This window comes from Akanthomyces muscarius, chromosome 2 (genome assembly GCF_028009165.1).
Source record: "Akanthomyces muscarius strain Ve6 chromosome 2, whole genome shotgun sequence".
Taxonomy (NCBI): Eukaryota; Fungi; Ascomycota; class Sordariomycetes; order Hypocreales; family Cordycipitaceae; genus Akanthomyces; species Akanthomyces muscarius.
This window is the reverse complement of record NC_079242.1, coordinates 1,488,021-1,504,699: the sequence shown is the minus strand read 5'-3', so window position 1 is coordinate 1,504,699 and position 16,679 is coordinate 1,488,021. Positions and strand designations below refer to the sequence as shown.

The 16,679-nt window shown below is 52.1% G+C and overlaps 8 protein-coding genes across 9 annotated transcripts; 5 read left to right on the top strand and 3 right to left on the bottom strand.

The window, feature by feature from the left end:
- Nucleotides 1–180: 180 nt before the first annotated feature.
- On the top strand, nucleotides 181–646 carry LMH87_003601 (uncharacterized protein; the record flags this gene model as incomplete). 2 transcript variants are annotated; one of them, XM_056194697.1, is made up of 2 exons in its annotated part: nucleotides 181–533; nucleotides 589–646. In XM_056194697.1, 2 exons carry the CDS (start codon nucleotides 181–183, stop codon nucleotides 644–646), a joined length of 411 nt encoding a protein of 136 aa, XP_056048400.1. The 2 variants fall into 2 exon arrangements, with proteins under 2 accessions (XP_056048400.1, XP_056048399.1); XM_056194698.1 differs by having other exon boundaries at nucleotides 355–533.
- A 598-nt stretch (nucleotides 647–1,244) lies between these two features.
- Nucleotides 1,245–2,630, top strand: LMH87_003600 (uncharacterized protein; the record flags this gene model as incomplete). Its single annotated transcript, XM_056194696.1, has 1 exon — nucleotides 1,245–2,630. The coding sequence occupies one exon, from the start codon at nucleotides 1,245–1,247 to the stop codon at nucleotides 2,628–2,630; it is 1,386 nt and encodes a 461-aa protein (XP_056048398.1).
- An 862-nt stretch (nucleotides 2,631–3,492) lies between these two features.
- LMH87_003599 (uncharacterized protein) lies at nucleotides 3,493–3,915 on the top strand (the record flags this gene model as incomplete). Its single annotated transcript, XM_056194695.1, has 1 exon — nucleotides 3,493–3,915. The coding sequence occupies one exon, from the start codon at nucleotides 3,493–3,495 to the stop codon at nucleotides 3,913–3,915; it is 423 nt and encodes a 140-aa protein (XP_056048397.1).
- A 140-nt stretch (nucleotides 3,916–4,055) lies between these two features.
- LMH87_003598 (uncharacterized protein) lies at nucleotides 4,056–4,833 on the bottom strand (the record flags this gene model as incomplete). Its single annotated transcript, XM_056194693.1, has 5 exons — nucleotides 4,056–4,059; nucleotides 4,129–4,288; nucleotides 4,350–4,647; nucleotides 4,703–4,736; nucleotides 4,787–4,833. The coding sequence occupies 5 exons, from the start codon at nucleotides 4,831–4,833 to the stop codon at nucleotides 4,056–4,058; spliced, it is 543 nt and encodes a 180-aa protein (XP_056048396.1).
- A 344-nt stretch (nucleotides 4,834–5,177) lies between these two features.
- Nucleotides 5,178–7,574, top strand: LMH87_003597 (uncharacterized protein; the record flags this gene model as incomplete). The annotated part of the gene is made up of 6 exons (XM_056194692.1): nucleotides 5,178–5,665; nucleotides 5,710–5,770; nucleotides 5,822–6,729; nucleotides 6,777–6,988; nucleotides 7,037–7,500; nucleotides 7,557–7,574. 6 exons carry the CDS (start codon nucleotides 5,178–5,180, stop codon nucleotides 7,572–7,574), a joined length of 2,151 nt encoding a protein of 716 aa, XP_056048395.1.
- A 77-nt stretch (nucleotides 7,575–7,651) lies between these two features.
- On the top strand, nucleotides 7,652–9,435 carry LMH87_003596 (uncharacterized protein; the record flags this gene model as incomplete). Its single annotated transcript, XM_056194691.1, has 4 exons — nucleotides 7,652–8,134; nucleotides 8,189–8,235; nucleotides 8,294–9,019; nucleotides 9,075–9,435. The coding sequence occupies 4 exons, from the start codon at nucleotides 7,652–7,654 to the stop codon at nucleotides 9,433–9,435; spliced, it is 1,617 nt and encodes a 538-aa protein (XP_056048394.1).
- A 417-nt stretch (nucleotides 9,436–9,852) lies between these two features.
- LMH87_003595 (uncharacterized protein) lies at nucleotides 9,853–10,434 on the bottom strand (the record flags this gene model as incomplete). Its single annotated transcript, XM_056194690.1, has 3 exons — nucleotides 9,853–9,991; nucleotides 10,084–10,211; nucleotides 10,384–10,434. The coding sequence occupies 3 exons, from the start codon at nucleotides 10,432–10,434 to the stop codon at nucleotides 9,853–9,855; spliced, it is 318 nt and encodes a 105-aa protein (XP_056048393.1).
- Nucleotides 10,435–11,125: 691 nt separating this feature from the next.
- LMH87_003594 (uncharacterized protein) lies at nucleotides 11,126–11,745 on the bottom strand (the record flags this gene model as incomplete). Its single annotated transcript, XM_056194689.1, has 2 exons — nucleotides 11,126–11,563; nucleotides 11,677–11,745. The coding sequence occupies 2 exons, from the start codon at nucleotides 11,743–11,745 to the stop codon at nucleotides 11,126–11,128; spliced, it is 507 nt and encodes a 168-aa protein (XP_056048392.1).
- Nucleotides 11,746–16,679: the final 4,934 nt, after the last annotated feature.

The following is a 16,679-nucleotide window of genomic DNA, read 5'->3' as shown; positions in this document are numbered from 1 at the left end:
GGAAAGAAAAATCACCTGCTTCACACGGAGGAGGCGAATCCGAAGCATATAACCAAAAGCGTCATACTATAGTCAAATGACCTTTACCCATGGATATCCATACCACATCATCCTCTTTCATCTTCGAAAATAACCAACACGAATCATATTCCTGAATCGATCCGACCAACAACAGCACTCATGTGTGTCCTACATTTCGTCACCTACCATGGCTGCGGCTGCAAAGTCCCAGGCACCTTCTTTTGCGAGCCGGCGTTGGAAGCGGCTAACTACATCTTTGCACATGCCGTCGCGTGCATCGATATTTCGCTACCCTTGGTAGAAATCGAAAGAGATCATGCGTGCTTCCTGCCAATGTGTCCCAAAAAGTCCAAGTTTGAGCCGTGGCGGTGCTGCGCGTGCGGCGAGGGCCCCAACGAGACGACACTGTGCACGTTCAAGGTCGAGGACGTGCCGGATTTCCTGAAAGACTATCAGGAGTTTGAAGAGATATTATGCCATCATAATCTCTGCATGAAGTGCCCCAAATTTCGGTATGCAAAAGATAGCCAAGGTCCCGTCTGTTGGCTTACCATGGTGTTGAACTAGGGAACGACGATCATGTGTCGTGGAATCGATCAAAAAGCGGCGTAATACGATGGAGTAAATTCGAGCCCTCTGTATAGCATCTCTTTGTATACTGCGCGCATGTATTTAGTAGCAATGCAGGCATATTCCCTCGTTTTTTTCTTGACCGAATGAATCATTGCGCACCGAATGCATTGTTCTGAAGTTCATGTGGCACTCTTATTTAGTGCGTGAGACTGGCTACAGCGTAGCTACAGTAACGTATGCGTGAAAAGTACGAGGCCGTCCTGGTAGAATGTTCAAATTCATACAGCTGGAGGCTCATCTTTCTTTTTCTTTTTCTTTTTCTTTTTCTTTTTCTTTTTCTTTTTCTTCTTCTTCTTCCTCTTCCTCCTCCTCCTCTTCTTCTTCTTCTTCTTTGACATTATTTCATTTCTTCTGCCATTCAAGATGCATCAAGGGTCCATACCACAGGTGGCTTATTTCGAGTGGATATCCCACTAACAGCAGCGTGCTCTCAACCTCCCTCAGCCATCATCACGAGGCTGACAGGGAGACGCGGTCTGGCTGCCTCCTCAGGTCGGCAATTCGATCTGCATGCTGCAACTGCAAAAAAAGTCGCGCCGTATCTCAACCCGTAACTATATGCCCGTTGCGCTTCGCACTCGCATTCTCTTATGGCGACGCCGCTGCGCCTCACGGACCTCGTGAACGATGTCTTCTACTTGATTCTGGGGCATCTTGACACGGCAGGCATTCTCGCTCTATCGCGCTGCTGTACGCAGCTGCATATGAGACTTGAGCCGTGCCTGTTTCGCGATGAGCTCAGCTGCGATAGAGCCTTGCGCTGGGCATGCTGCAAGGACCTACCCGAATTGGTCCGCCGAGCCGTCTGCAATGGTGCCCATGTATCCGCGCCGATTCGCAAGGTGAAAAAGTATGCTTGGGACTCGATGGTGTATAGAACGCTGTCTCTGCGAATCTCAGCCAAATTTGGGAGCCTTGGTGCTTTCAGAGTGCTCCTCGAGCTCGGCGCCACCACAAACGTGCAGCTTCCGAAGGAGGTAGTCAACAACCGTTACGAGTACCTACATATTGATGACGAAGTCTCGTCCCTCGCCAAAGCGCTGTCCATGAAAAGGCACGCGGCCCTTCTCGAAGTATTTGTACAGTCGGATGCTGCCAAGGCCATGCCGCTCATCGACGAAACTTCTTTCCTGGACAGATGCCTGCTGAACTCGCTACGATCGGGTGCACCAGTCGAAGCAGCACAGTGTTTGCTTGAAAATGGCGCCAGCCCTGGCAGACTGCAGAACGAACGCGGAAACAACCCATGCCCCCTAGCCCTGGCAGTGGTCTGGAACCGCCCGGCGATTGACTTGCTTTGCAGATTCGGCGCGACGATGGAAGGAAAGGCAATATCGAGAAATCTAGGGCTGAAGTGGTTCCACATACCCATCTTCGCAGCAGCGCGCCAGATGCACGAACACGGCATCGAGGTAGTGCAACGTCTTCTCGACTCTGGCATCAAGGTCAACCACTGCGCAAAAGTCTTCGTGCGCGGCGGTAGACGGAAGCCGCTATCACTAGAAAGCGAGCTGCACCTAAAAGAGTCTGATAAACAGACCAACATGTACAGCAGCTACGCCCCCATGCCGATATACATATACCTGGACTCGATTACGTCTTGGGAGTCGAATCAAAGACTGCCACCAACAAAAGGCCTGCTGTTTTGGTTGGAGAACGGCCTAGAGATGCATCTAGGGCTGCCGACGCATCAAGAACCGCCGAGGTGCTGTTGCGCACGGGAGAAGTTGACTGCGCTGCATTCGTTTCTCACGGCAAAATGGAGCTGGCAGACCCACCGATATGACGAGTATTTCCACGTCCTTGATATGCTCACAGAAGCTCGCTTGGACGGCGACGCTATCCCAACCCTGAAACCAAAATTGTGCATCAGTGGAGATGCCCTTCCGACGTCCGCCGCCGCTCGCCATGCCATGATTTGCGACAAGCAAATGCTGCTGCGCGGCGAAGCAGCCAATGTGGACTCAGTACGATGACGGCCTCCTCCCCAAATAGCGTCCAGAGCAGTACAGCCTTTTTTACTGGAGTCGAAATTTGAGTTTGGCAGAAGCACTTTGAGTGGCTTCATCAAAGGACGATGTTTATAAACTACAATAAATCAAAGGGCAATGCCTCGAATTAGCATGTTCTATCAGCAAAAACTCTCTTTACAGAAATATAATGAATATATCCATATATTCCGTTTTATTCTCATCTTCTTATTTTCTGTATCTTTGCTATTCTTTTATGACCTCTCCATCTTTTCTAATCCTTTTATCTTTCTTTATCAACCAAAATATATCTTGATCAAAGTGAATTCTCGCAGCTGACTCCCAATCCTGCTCGGATGTCGTTGACAATGGTACATATTTTCAGCTAGGCAAGTAAAGACTAATTCGGCGGATACTACTAAATCGTCGTTTGATAATCCATGCTATGCGTTGCCCATTATTTCAATGGCTTGATTCTATTTTTTTTTTGTTTTGGCTTGCCACTCTAGAGGCGCACGCGACTCGCGCGCCACTTTATTAGCCAGGCGAAAAATGAAAATTCTCTTGAACGGCGATAAGCGCAACGCTCGGGGCGCCGGACCATAACTAAGCTGCAAAAACTTTCCACAGCCCAGTATAAGATTGCTATTTGCAATTGAACTGACGCATTCCCAGCCATTCATTGAGATTCTCTATTCTATTATAAAGGCTCCGACGCTCTCTCCTCTGCCAAGTGCTCAGAACCCCAGAAGACAGAACCCCACTGACAAGCATCAACTCATCTACGCAAAGTTACACTCGCACAAGAGGGAAAAGCAATCACACCAACCAATACTTGAGCCGTTAATTTATAAATTCAATGCCCACAATGGTTTCCGCTCAAGAAGCCAACGCCCTTTACATCTGTCCCGAGAGCCGCCGCTCCTCAACCTCTTCAGCCAGTGGCACTACTTCAACTACTTCAACTACTTCATCAAGCAAGCCTGCCGCAGAGGTGAGCCCCGACATGAATGCCAGCGTCCTTGGATCGCAGAATCCCAACCACCCTCTTCCGGCCTACGCACGAGACTACCCCAAGCCTGCAGGCGAACTCGACATTGACGAGGCACTCAACCGCAGACCTGGTCCATGGACCTTCCGCGGCGCTGTTGAGAGAAGCGTGAAAAGAGGACCTCGTCCATCTGCCCATGGGACAAACGCAGAGGACAACCTCGCTACGGCCTGCGCCGAGGCTAAAAAGGAGCTCCTCGAGTCCGCTGCGCAAATGAATTCCGCGCAGCGCAAACAGTAGTGGAGGAGCGGAAAGTCCGAACCGTTTGTGTTCTGGTGAACATGTGCGATTATGATACCCCGAGATGGAGAGCAAAGAGTGAATAGCAAAAAATGGACATCGAAAAATGTTTCGTCGGAGTTGGAAAATTGTTGTATTAGCTAGCTACTAGCCGTCAAAACGACCTTTGAAATAGTGTAGCAAAATGCGTTGATTTTTAAGCCATATACTTACAGACGAGCACCGAGTGTGAAACCATATGCAACGGCACCAACAAGAACGCCAACGTTCAACAGAGATGAAATGCCGTGGAGCACGCCGAAACGCTTGCTGAGGGCGCGCATCTCGTCCGAATGGGGACCCTCTTCGTAGTACTGCTTGCCGTCGCGCTTGGCTATAACATGATGATTAGCAAACTTAACATGGTGGGACTGTGTTCTTGACGCTGTACAAACCTTGACCCTGGCGCAGCTTCATCACCTTCTTTGAGGCCGGCAGCAGTACGAGAAGGTTCAGCGCGGCCGAGACGAACATGCTGGCGATGGGGACCAGCGATCCCCATCTGTTGGACTCATGGAAAAGCGTGGATATACCGCTGGGCGTAGCGAGAAGGCTGCTTCCAGGGAAAGTGAGCGCCAGGATAGCGGGAAGCGCGGCTTGCAGGCCAAAGTAGACGGGGAACGTGTTGGATTGAATTGCAGAGAAGACGGGCCGCTCGGCCGTTTTGAAGATGATGGGGCTGTTTACAAAGGTCTAATAGCCATGTCAGTATCAACGCCGAGTTTCAGCCGTGGAAGTGATGGCATACGTGGAAAAACGATGTGCCAACAAGAGTGCCGTAGCTGCCGAACGAGTGTTAGTGCTGCAGTATCGGTAGAAGGCGTCTTCTTACGCAATGATGTGGTACGGCGCCGGAGACGCAATGATTGAGCCCGCCATGGTGAAGAATATGTTGGAACGCAGAACTTGATGAAAGGATCTCAATTGATGGGCGACTTTGATGCCAATGCAGGGTTCAGACAATGAGGTGACAATGATGCCGAATACATCACGTGCAGTCGCGACGCCTCCGCGTTTGAAATCCAGGCCCCAATTCAGCGGGTTGGCGCTGTGCCTTCGCGCACCCTGCTGTCCCCACACCTTCTGCCTAATGCCAGGCAATACGGATACTGTGCTCACATTACCTCTATAAAAGCAAGCGCCTTGCCTGGCGGTCAGAAGTCTGCATGGTCGACAGTGCGATAATTCATTTATTTTAGCCGTCCTGAACCCACACAGCAAACATGGCGGACAAGGAAGCGACCGTCTTCATCCTCGACCTTGGCGCGTCGATGGGCAAGTCTCACAGCGGCCGCAAAGAATGCGACCTTGACTGGAGCATGCGCTATGTTTGGGACAAAATTACCGATATTGTCTCAGCCAATCGCAAGACTCTGTGCGTCGGCGTGGTTGGTTTACGGACTGATGGAACGATAAACAAGCTGATGGACGAGGACGGGTACGAGAACATCTCGGTGCTGCAGGAGCTTGGGCCAATGACCATGACATCTCTCAAAACCTTGCAGTCGAGCATCAAACCGAGCAAGACGTTTGCTGGAGACGCCATCTCAGCCATCGTCGTCGCTGTTGACATGATTGACACATTTACCAAGAAGCTCAAATGGAACCGCAAAATTGTCATGATCACGGATGCACAAAGCGGCATTGATCCTGATGACATTGAAGACATCGCTCACAAGATCAATGATTCCAACATCAACTTGACTGTTCTGTAGGTTTTTACAATTCCGGCATTGACCGATGCTAATTGGTTAGTGGCGTCGATTTCGACGATCCCGAATATGGCTTCAAGGAAGAGGACAAGTCCTCGACGAAGGTATGAACCCCAACCACAACCTGTAAGCTGACCTGAAACTAACTCTATCAGGCGGAGAACGAGAAGACGCTCAAGGCGTTGGCCAGCCAATGCACCGACGGCGTCTTTGCATCCATTGTGGAAGCCATTGACGAAATCGACACCCCTCGTGTGAAGCAGGTCAAACCATATAAAAGCTATGACGGCACATTGGTTCTTGGTGATCCAGAGAAATTCCCCTCTGCCCTGACTATCAATGTCGAACGCTACTTTAAGACACATCTCGCCCGACCAATCGCGGCCAGCACCGTGGTGCTCAAGTCTGAGCAAGAAGGGACACAGTCGACGCAAACCCTGGACGAAGAGGCCATGGATGGAGTCGAGTTTTCGGCCGTCAAGCAGGCAAGAACATACAAAGTCAATGCCCCAGATGCGCCGGGAGGGAAAAAGGATGTTGAGTTCGAATCACTGGCCAAGGGTTTCGAATATGGAAGAACTGCCGTCCACATCACCGAGTCAGAGCACAACATCACAAAGCTCGAGACGATTAAGAGTTTCTCAATCGTGGGATTCATACCGTGGGATAAATACGAGCCTTTCCTTAGTATGGGCGAGGTTTGTGTTACTCACGCCAGGAAATTTGACGAGAAATCTGAGCTGGCCATGTCTTCGCTTGTCTGGGGCTTAAACGAGCTCGAGTCGTATGCAGTCGCGCGACTTGTGACCAAGGACGGCAAAGACCCGACTTTAGTGCTTCTCGCCCCTGGCCTCGAGCCCGAACTTGAATGCCTCTACGACATTCCCCTGCCTTTCGCTGAAGATGTCAGGGCGTATAGATTCCCTCCTCTTGACCAGGTCATCACTGTAACAGGGCAGACGCTGACTACGCATCGCTTGTTACCGACTGATGAGCTAACGGAAGCAATGAGCGACTTCGTCGATTCGATGGACCTTGACTCCTACGGGATAGACGATAAAGGGTAAGTGAAGCGTAACTATTAATTGCGACTTATGCTGAGTCCCCTAGTGAACCGGCCGAATTTGCGCCTGTTGATGAGACCTACAACCCCATCATCCACCGCATAAATAATGCTGTCAAACAGAGGGCAGTACATTCCGACAAGCCGATCGAGGACATACCTTCGGTCCTGCTTCGTTATGCCAACCCACCACAAGATCTGATTGATCGAGTACAAGATCGCATAGAGGATCTTATTAAGGAGGCCGATGTCAAGAAAGGTAAGCATACTTATCGATAATCTGTTGGCAACGCTGACCGTTTGTCAGTGCCTCCGAAAGCCAAAGGAAGACGTAACAGAGAAGCCGTCAAGCCCATTTCGGGCCTCGATGTGGATGCTCTACTCGGCGAAGACAGCAAGGGCCAAATCACACCCGAAAACGCTGTGCCTGACTTCAAGCGGGCTATGGCCACCTCGGAAGAAATGTCAGACATTCAAGACGCTGCAAAGCAAATGGCCGATGTTATCGAGTCATTGGTTACCGACAGCTTCGGCGATAGCAAATACGCCCAGGCTGTGGAGTGCATCGGCGTCATGCGTGAGGAGCTAATAAACATGGAAGAACCTGAAATGTACAACACGTTTGTACGAGACCTCAAGAAAAGTCTTCTTTCAGGCAGCCTGGGTGGCGACCGGCGAGACTTTTGGTTCAAGCTGCGCTGGTCGCGACTGGGCTTGATTGAGCAGAGCCAGTCGGATGTGTCCAAGGTTACAGCAGACGAAGCAGACGAGGTAAGACAAGTAATTTGCGGAACGTGCGCCCATACAACCGCTAACCGCTGGTTTAGTTTTACAAATCTAGATAGCCCTGTAATTGAAACGTGTGCCAGTGATGGCCTATATGCAAACGGCCCTTGCTGCCCAATTTTGACCGGCGTTTGCAATGACTGGCTGCCGAAACGTCACAGTTGCACAATCACAACACAGCTTAGATTTAAACCTGAAATCCGCCGAGCTCATGAGGCAGAGAAACACAGTCCTTCGTGATTCCGTGAAAATGTCGGGCACTTTGGATATCGAAGCACGCCTAAAGGAGCTGGAGTCTATCCTTGGACAGACGGTAATTTTGGTCGAACAGCCGGAAGATGAGCCTGCATGCTTGCCCAACGACGAGCGATCTGGAGTGACACAGAGCAGAGAGGGGAAACCGTCTTCTACGGAAGCTACGGGCGATCGTGCGACGCCGCAAAATGCTCCAACATTGTCCGATTCGGAAGAGCTCGACGAGATGGGCAACTATCGTGATGCGGCGCCGTTTGCGCACCTCAAGACACAGGATCTGAGCCACGAAGATAGGCCATTCTGTCCTTGGAAGGTGGTCAAGACATACGCAGAGTGCTTCACCGGCAAGGCGAATCGTCCAAGGGTAACATCTTCCTTGGTCTTCGACGAAGTTCTGTCTGCTAACTAGATTGGCTAGGTCAAGATTTTCTTCGACGACGTTCTGAACCTCCGAGACTGGAACTTGTATGTTTATCGCTGTCTGATATTTTGATACTGATGTCTCCAACTGACTCCGTCTCAGCTTCTACATTCGTGACACTCGTGACCCTAAGAAAGCACACCTGCTCGTCCCGACCAAGCAAGTCCAAAACTTCCTCAACTTGATCAATAACCGCCTCGGCATCGAGCTCAAGGTCCCCAGAGGACCCCCCGGAAAAGTATTTTACCTTCGTTTCCCGGGCTGCGGGCCGTTTCGCCCGCGCTACCTTCTCCACCACACGCGCAGCTCGCCGGCGGATGCACTCACCGCGGCGGCAACGCGCAGCGGCTTCGACATTGAGGACCCGCACACATGGCCCCGGGATGTCGAAGCGAACAAGGATGCCCTCGCCGAGCTCGAGACGAGCGCAGGGGCGCTTCTCAGCTCCAACATGGCGTTGCTGCGCCGCGATCCAAACGAGCGCAGCAAGCTGACGGCCGGGCAGCGCTTCGAGAAGCGGCAGGAATACCGCAAGAAGGAGATGCAGGTCATGCTCGGCTATATCCAGCTGAAAGACGGCGCGGTTGAGAAGGAGTCTGACGTTGTGTTCTTTTGCGTGGATGTGGAGGCTATTGAGGTGTCGCCGGGCCCGGTGTCGGAGATTGGCATGGCGATTCTCGACATGCAGTGTATCGAAGAGCAATCCCCCGGCAACCGCGGCACGGATTGGTGGCCACTAATTAAGGCACATCATCTGCGTATCAAGGAATATCAGGGCTTGAAGAACTACCGTTATGTTCAAGGTTGCCCAGATAATTTCCAGTTTGGGTACGTTGCCGTCTGACATGCCGAAGCCTTGTTCATTTGCTGACACAGTCTACAGTGAAAGCACGTTTCCTTCTGGGAGCGAGACCTGCGAAGCCGTCAGGGCCATCCTGCGACCGTACCTCGAAGCGAAGCGACGCATCGTTCTCGTTGGCCATGACATTAACCAAGACGTCGGCTACATGGACTCCATCGGCTTCGACCTGAAGCACGAGACGCGGTGCGTCGGCACGGTGGATTCACAGTCGCTCTACCAGGTGTGGATGCAGACGGACAATTCGCGCTCGCTGAGCACCGTGCTCGACGAGCTTCGCTTCGAGTACAGCTACCTGCACAATGCCGGCAACGATGCCGTGCACACCCTGCGCGCGGCGATTGGAGTCGCCTTTGCCTCGACGGAACCGGCCTCCCCTCCGTAGACCAAAAGTGCTGCGCACGAGCATGGAATGGATTAGTTTGAGGTGAGAAGTGTCCTGGTCTTTTTGCGACCAGTTGCTTTTATTATGTTTGTAGCTCTGATGCAGATTTTATACAAGATTGTTGCAATCGCTTTAGTCGTCTATCCCATAGCAGAGATGTGACTTTTTCGTACCATTTCGACTTCCATGCTCGAGTGACGGGACGGAGTCTTTCTTTTCTTTCGTCCTTTAAATCATTCCAAAGGGGACGCCAACGCTATGAGGGAGATATAATACAAAGGGGCGGCATCGGTCGTTGCGACCGTATTTCGAGTCGCAAAAGTGCTCGTCTTTTAAGTAGCGCCATGTGCTGAGCGCCTTGACGGCGGGTGACCATTCGATCTTGGTTGTATGCAGTCACGTTTTGACCGAAGCGCTCTATACTTGTTTATCGAGAAGCTCCTTGGCCTCGTTGACCTTGGTGGCCAGGTACGGGCTGCCGCCTCGGTCGGGGTGGTTGAGCAGCATGGCGGTTCGGTGAGCCTTGCGGACCTTGTCCTTGGTGATGGAGCGCTCGCTGCCGGGAACTGTTAGCGCCGCGGCATCCTTTCGCGGGTACTGGCCATGCCTTTGGAGGTCAAGCAGGGAAAAGCGGGAAAGGGCGCTTACTTGAGAGACAGGATGAGGGTAGCCTCCTTCTTGGTCATCTTTTGCTCAAAGCCACCCTTGTAGAAGGCTTTGCCCATGGCTCCGACACCGCCGCGAGAGCGACGCCAAGCGACGAGACCAGCGCGGCCCTGAAGTTTGTAAGCATGTCAGTGTATTTTCCCTTTGTTTGTATTCTGCCTGCTAAGAGTTTGATAGGGGGGATGCCGGATGTCGTGGTCGCAAAAACTCTACGAGAGCTTGGACGCAGCGAGCCAGCAGTTTTGCGCCAGGCGCAGCAGAGCGTCATTCGGAAGAACGTACGAGGAAAGCGGCGACGGCAGCGCCAGCACCGATGGCAAAGACAGAGGCCATTTTTGTTTTGTTTTGTTACGGTCGGGGTGCGGGATGAGCAGGAAACTGGTGTGAGTAGAGTTGTCGACAGCTCAAAGTCTTGGTTACGGCGCGCGCGGGCGAATTGACTGGGGCGCCTTTTTTCTTTGGGGTGTCCCCTGGTCGGGGGATGTCGGCGTCTCGGCCGTCCGGAGAAACCGCCTCCGATGGGCGGCCTTTTGATACACCACGACCTGTGATCCGCAGAGGACGCGCAAACCGAAGAAGAAAAAAGTGAAAAAATCATGTTAAATGTGGAAGATGGTCTAAATTATGTTGTAACTCCTGACAAGGTCTCTAAGGGGGTATTGTTGTAAAAAGTCTGTGATTGTGGCCGGCCTGTTGCTGGGCATTCTCCCAGATCAAGCTCGACCGCTGTCGGTGGCTTCCTGGGCATCAAGTTCGCAATGGCAACAAGAACAAAGCAGCGCTCGGCTCTCCGCATACCCTTTGAGGATAGTCTATAAGACTATCCAGCCTCGTGAGATGCACCGACGACTTTCCAAATGCACACCGACATGGCTTCGCGAGGCTGGGACTGCACTTGCATTGCCTACCTCGATGATATATGCTGACTTGGCACCGATAAAACCACAAGACCGTAGTATTCGCGGCCAAGTCTCACATTTACTCTCAGTTGTATGAGTCTCTTTATATCTTGGTCGATGACTGATCATCTGTTGTGGCGGCGCTCGCAGTGCCGTGTCCTGGTATGCGTCGGCTCCGGCCTGCGCAGCTCGCCATCGACCTGCGCCGTCGCCTCCTTCTGCGCCCGGGCATTGTGCTGCGCCTCTTCCGCCGATTTAGCCTTTGCCGCCTCGGTCGCCGTGTCGCGCCAGTTGCCGGCGCCGCCGCGGCCGGCGAGCATGCCGTGATGGGGGCTGCTGCTGGCGACGGCGGCAGCCACCGAGGCGGCGGCGTCCGTGGCCGTCACCTGCGCGCCGCTGCCGCCGGCCTCCAGGTCCTGCAGCTTGCCCTCTGCGTGCGCGGCGGCGTCGGGCTCCGAGACGACGTTGCCTGCGCCGCCGCGGCCGGTCAGGGTCGGAGCCGACGCAGGCTGCGTGGCGCGGGCGATCTGGCTCTTGCTGGGCGCGAGAGAGGCCGGGTCCTTCTGCAACGAAAGGTTCTGTTAGCCAGGTCCATAAAATTACACAATGGCATGTTGGTTTCGGCCATCCATGCTCGTACGCGGCGCGTATTCCGCGTCTAGTCGGGGGGACAAACATTGACTGGGGCAGAGTGGTAGTTGCCGGCCCCGCCACGGCCTACTTTGATCATGGTATCCGAGGTCATGTCGTAATTGTGCCTGCAGCAAGAAGATAATTTTTGAAGTGTTGATAATCTTGTTGCTTCTGTTTTCTGGCTCCTTCAGTTCCGTGGCGTCTGCCCGAAACCGGGACTGTTTTATAGTACAACTAACCCGAGGTGTCGAAAATGGGCTATTGTTCTGGTTAAAAAAGTTTCCTGCTTGTTTATGCCGCGTAGCGTGACCGAAAAAAAAAGTCCCAGCTGAAGGGGGCCTTTGTCCCGCATTGACTCTTTGTCGGTGGGGGAGGTAAAACGGCCGATGTATTCGTTAGGGGCAGACTCGGGCAAAGAACATTGTCGACAGTCTTGGTGAAGCAAACAACGTCCACTTTGACGGGCCGCTCGGGCAGCAGGCAGCTATTTTGGGCTTGCGCGGCTTTTTGATAGTCTTTCAAAGAGGGACACGTTTCTGCTTTGTATGTTTTCTGGGCCTCTTGTCTACAGAGAGAGAGTTGAAAACTGGGGGCGTTCCGGTGAAAGTTTCGCAGCGTGGTCAATGTGCAAATCGGATGCGGATCAGGGTCTTGGTCGTGAGTGAGGAAAAGACAAACAGAACGCTGGGACAAAGACCAAAGACGGTCAAATGAAGGAAGAAGCGCAATCCTAAAAAAGCTCTGTAGGCACAGGGGTGTTTTTTTTTTACGAACAAGGTCATGACGTTGGTGCAGAGGGAGCGGAATGTGTAAGTGGTTTCTGAAACGGCTATCGCCAGATTTAGACACGATCGGCTAGCAAGAAACGGGAGGGCCCGGAAAGTCAGGCCCTGAGGGTGCAATTCAATGGCCACAGGCATCCTCTTTAAGAGGCATTTGCTTCAGACGGCGTCTATGCGTTTCAAAATCCAAGAGTTATAACTCACTTGCGCTTCCTTGATGCGCACATTCGTCAGCACATTTCAATAAGCTGGGCATCAGTTAGAGTGAGCAAAATGCTTCGAGAAGCGCCAGGGCAACAGAGATGCCTCTTTTACTAGCGGAGGCCTTGGGCACCAATCAGTCCACTAGTATCATTTGAAATTAGAAATGTGCCCTTTGCCGCGTGTTTGATACATGGGCCTGTCGAGTCTCATCGTGATGGATGTCGTACAGCAGATGTCTGGCAAGGTGCCGGTGCGTCCGGCGATATCAAGGGCACATTGACAAAGGATTACGAAAAACATCTGAGACAGGTCCAGGTTCTATTACTGAGTAGGGCAGCACAAACAGCTTTTTGTTCCGCACGTCAGACGAAAGCCTCCTCCTTTGAGGCGAGATCCGGGCTCGACCGGGGGGGCCACCCCGACTGGGCATGGGGGGGCCAGGGGCGTGTGATGCTGAATTGCGCGCATGTAGAATCCGCGGCTGCGAAGAAAGCGACAAAAAGAAACGTGCAATAGTTCATGGGGGCTGAAAAAGGCAGAAGCGAGAAAAAAAGCAAACTGGCTGGGTAAAAGCCCTAATCAGCTCGCCAAGAAAAGAAAACAAGATGTCAGGGTTACGGAGAGGAGAGGGTTTATGCGTGCATTGGTGTTGAAGAGGAAGGGTAGGGTGTGTTAGCCCTGCGCTGCCGCATTCTGGCATTACCGGTAATCATGGGGTCAAAACCAAGGGGTACATTTCCCGCTTCCGGATTGCTTCTAGATGGAGGGCATTATTTTGCTTACAGAAGGTCGTGTATAATATTAATAAAGCCTCAAGTACGAGGGGGGTTGCAAAGTGAGTGGTCGACATCGTCCTGAATGCATCTAGACCGACGGCTGTGGCGCCGCGCACAATGACCCAAAACAGGGAGAAAGGGGAAAAAGGGTTTGGCCCGAGCCATGCCACCATTGGAACGAGTGTGTGGCCCGGCAGGCGTCTCAATTGGCCAATTCAGCTGATCGTTTCATTTCCCTGATTATCTTTTCCATTTAATTTTTCTTCAGTTTCTTTTCAGGATTGGACGGTGGCTCTTGGCGCTGGCAAAAAAGACCCTGGGCTTACATAGTATTAGCCCTTTTTTTTTCTCGCTACGATGAGACGTGGTAGAGAGAGAACCCTATCAACCCATGGGCCATTTTCAAGACTGTGCACGTCGTGCCGAGGGTATTCGTCCCAGGGTGTGTGTGCCCTCAGGGCTAGGTCAATGCCGCGTCGTGGCATGTGTAAAGTTTGCTACTTTTTTTTCTTCCCTTCTCCCCTTCACACGCCCCCTGGCCTTGTCGTGGAGCCCCTGTTGCGATCGACGCTGTCATCGAGATTCGTGACCTTGCGCATCAGTATTTGCGCTGGCTCCATCGGAACCGGGCTGCACAAGGAAGGGCAAAATGTACAGGAAAGAAACGAAAAAGAAATCCACATTGTGGAACGAGAGACAGGAAAAATTCTGCGGTTTTTTTTTGTTCAAGCTCGCGCGTAGATGCTTTGGCGGGCATGTAACGAAACCCGCCAAATTAGCATCGAAATTAAAGAATCTACTGTGATCTTGACAGAAGCAGCGCTTGCTGGAATCGAAAAGCGATCAGCCCGTCCAAAGAGGCAAGTCTGATATGATTTGCAAGATTGATTTGATTCCTCCCCCTTGGCGCGCACCGCCAGGGCTGCGATTTTGTTCATCTTTTGTTCATCTTTTGGATGATCAGGACAGCTGGTGGACAAGTTGAGGAAAGCACTTTGTACATCAAATCCCACGGCGCGCTACAGGATGCGCGTGGCTGGAAGTGGTCATGATTGACCAGACTGTCACCATCTAGCCAGACGCCCCCCTTCGTTCGGGTGCGGATGACTGCTCTAGCCTTGGCTGCTTCCTCATCACTAAAAAAAAAAAACACATTTTGGGCTCTGGGCGACCTACATATGTTCTAGACTGGCTGATCGACAAGATTTCCCAAAAGGATCGTCGCAAAGTCTCCTGCTTACAACGGTCAACAATGGCAGAAATGGAAACACCCTGTTGACATGTTGGGAGACAACATTTGTTGATCAAAGCTAATCCTAGCCCTAGCTATGGTTTTCAAGTCGCTTATATCGCTTATTGTAATGCCAGAAACGTCGATGGAAAAAAGGCAAGACAATTTTGCCGAATTGGTGCTAGGGCCGCGTTTAAGCGATCAAGCCCGAACAGTTTTACTTGGATCCCTTTTTTTATATTTTTTTTTATAAAGATGTCTGGCAAAAAGTCATGTGGTCGCTGGACGGACCAAGAAAAAAAGGACAGCAGCAGGCCTCGTGGCTTGAGCTGGATGGGATGCTGGGTGGTACTGGTGCCATTAGTACTGGTAGCGCCGGATACCAATATGACCGGGGAGGGGTGTGCGAGGATACAGGCGCCTGTCAAATCCATCACGAAGAGGAGCAATTACATACGTTTGGCATCGTGACTTGCTTTCTCTCCTCTTGATTATTCAGTTCTCCACGGGGGCCTTTATCGTCTTTCCGCTTTGTCACACAAGATATGCTATCAGTTCTCCCATGTATCATCCAAAGCGCGCCCCTCCCCTCGGCCGACCTTCTTAGTCTGGTGGTGGTTCAACGCAAGTCTTGAAAAAGCCCCGTAGGAACGCTATCCACCCCGCGCAATACGGCCGAGAAGGTAGTTGATTAAATCGCGAGGTGGGATCGAAGACATTCAGGCAGCTAGGGCGCAACGGGAAGGTGAAGGTGTGTGCCTTTGCAGAGAAACATGGCACGCGGTACCTTGCCCCGGATGTGTGCTCTGCATTCGAACGCGCAAACATGTCAAAATGTGCACAGGGGGCGGGAACAGCTCAAATTTGGGGCGGCCGAATTGTCCACTCTCAGAGACAAAAGGCCCTGCAAAGGAGCTCGGAGGGGGCGCCAGCCGGAACCTGTAGGTTCGTGTGGCTTGCGCGATAAATGCACGAAAGCAGGCACGTTCTTACAGATACATGGTTGCAGCCTGGGGCCATGGTACCTACGGGTATGCAAAGCCATTCTGAAATGCAATAGCCCTGAAGTTAGGGCCAGCCAGTCTGGCGCGATGGCACGCCCGCCACCTGGGGCTTGGCGTAGGGGGACTGGACAGCTGGACTGGTTGCTGGGAAGCGGGTGGGAGCGTTTGTGCCCGTCCGTTGCCGTCCCTCCATCAGCCGCTGGGCTTGGGCAAGATTTTCCACATCTCTCTCTCTCTTCTCTCCTTGTCGAGGCAAACAGTCAGCTTACAGCTCTGCCGCTCTGCCAACGACTTCCAATTGGCAGCTCAGATGCCACCTCGCCTGTCATACAATACATGGGCCGGAGAGCTCGGAGTAGTCGTCATGGACAAGGTCATCCCAGCCAAGCCCCGCGCAGCCTCGCCTGTGAAATTTATCCATCTTTTGCTGTCCTTCCCCGCTTCCAAAAAAGAAACAAAGAGCACGGAGCTGAATTGGATAGTTTCCCCAATTTTGTATAGTCTGGGGCGTGTGTTCATTTGTGGTCTTCTTTTTTGTATGGGCTTTCCTCTTTTTCCCCTCTCTCTTGGATACCCCTGCTATTTGGGCGCGCCTCGCCCGGGTTTTACCCCTCACTTTGCTAAATTGGACGACGCAGCGGCAGCAGCGGAAGAGTATGTGTGTAGGACGAAAGCAATGGAAAGACGATACTCAGAAAGACAATAATCACTTCTTTAGAGGCTTGTAACTACAGGAGGCATCGTCTACGACACGTTTTTCTACGTCCTTGCATGCGTGGCCGCAGAAAGAGATCGCTTCATTATTAGTGCAGCCATTTTCTTTGCTCAGCAGGTCGCCGCGCGTGGGCTGAATAAGCCCCGTAGTTTATGCATCGGCGCAGCGGTTGTGCGGGGGCGGGGACGGTTCTGCGTTGATCAGCCTGGCTTAATTGTCAACCGGCGGGCAGTGCCTACACAAGTAAAAATATAACTATGAAGAAAAAAAGTTGCGCAAGATTGTGTCGCAAGTTTGCGTGCTAAGAGAGAGGAAAAAAAAAGACGCTTGCAAC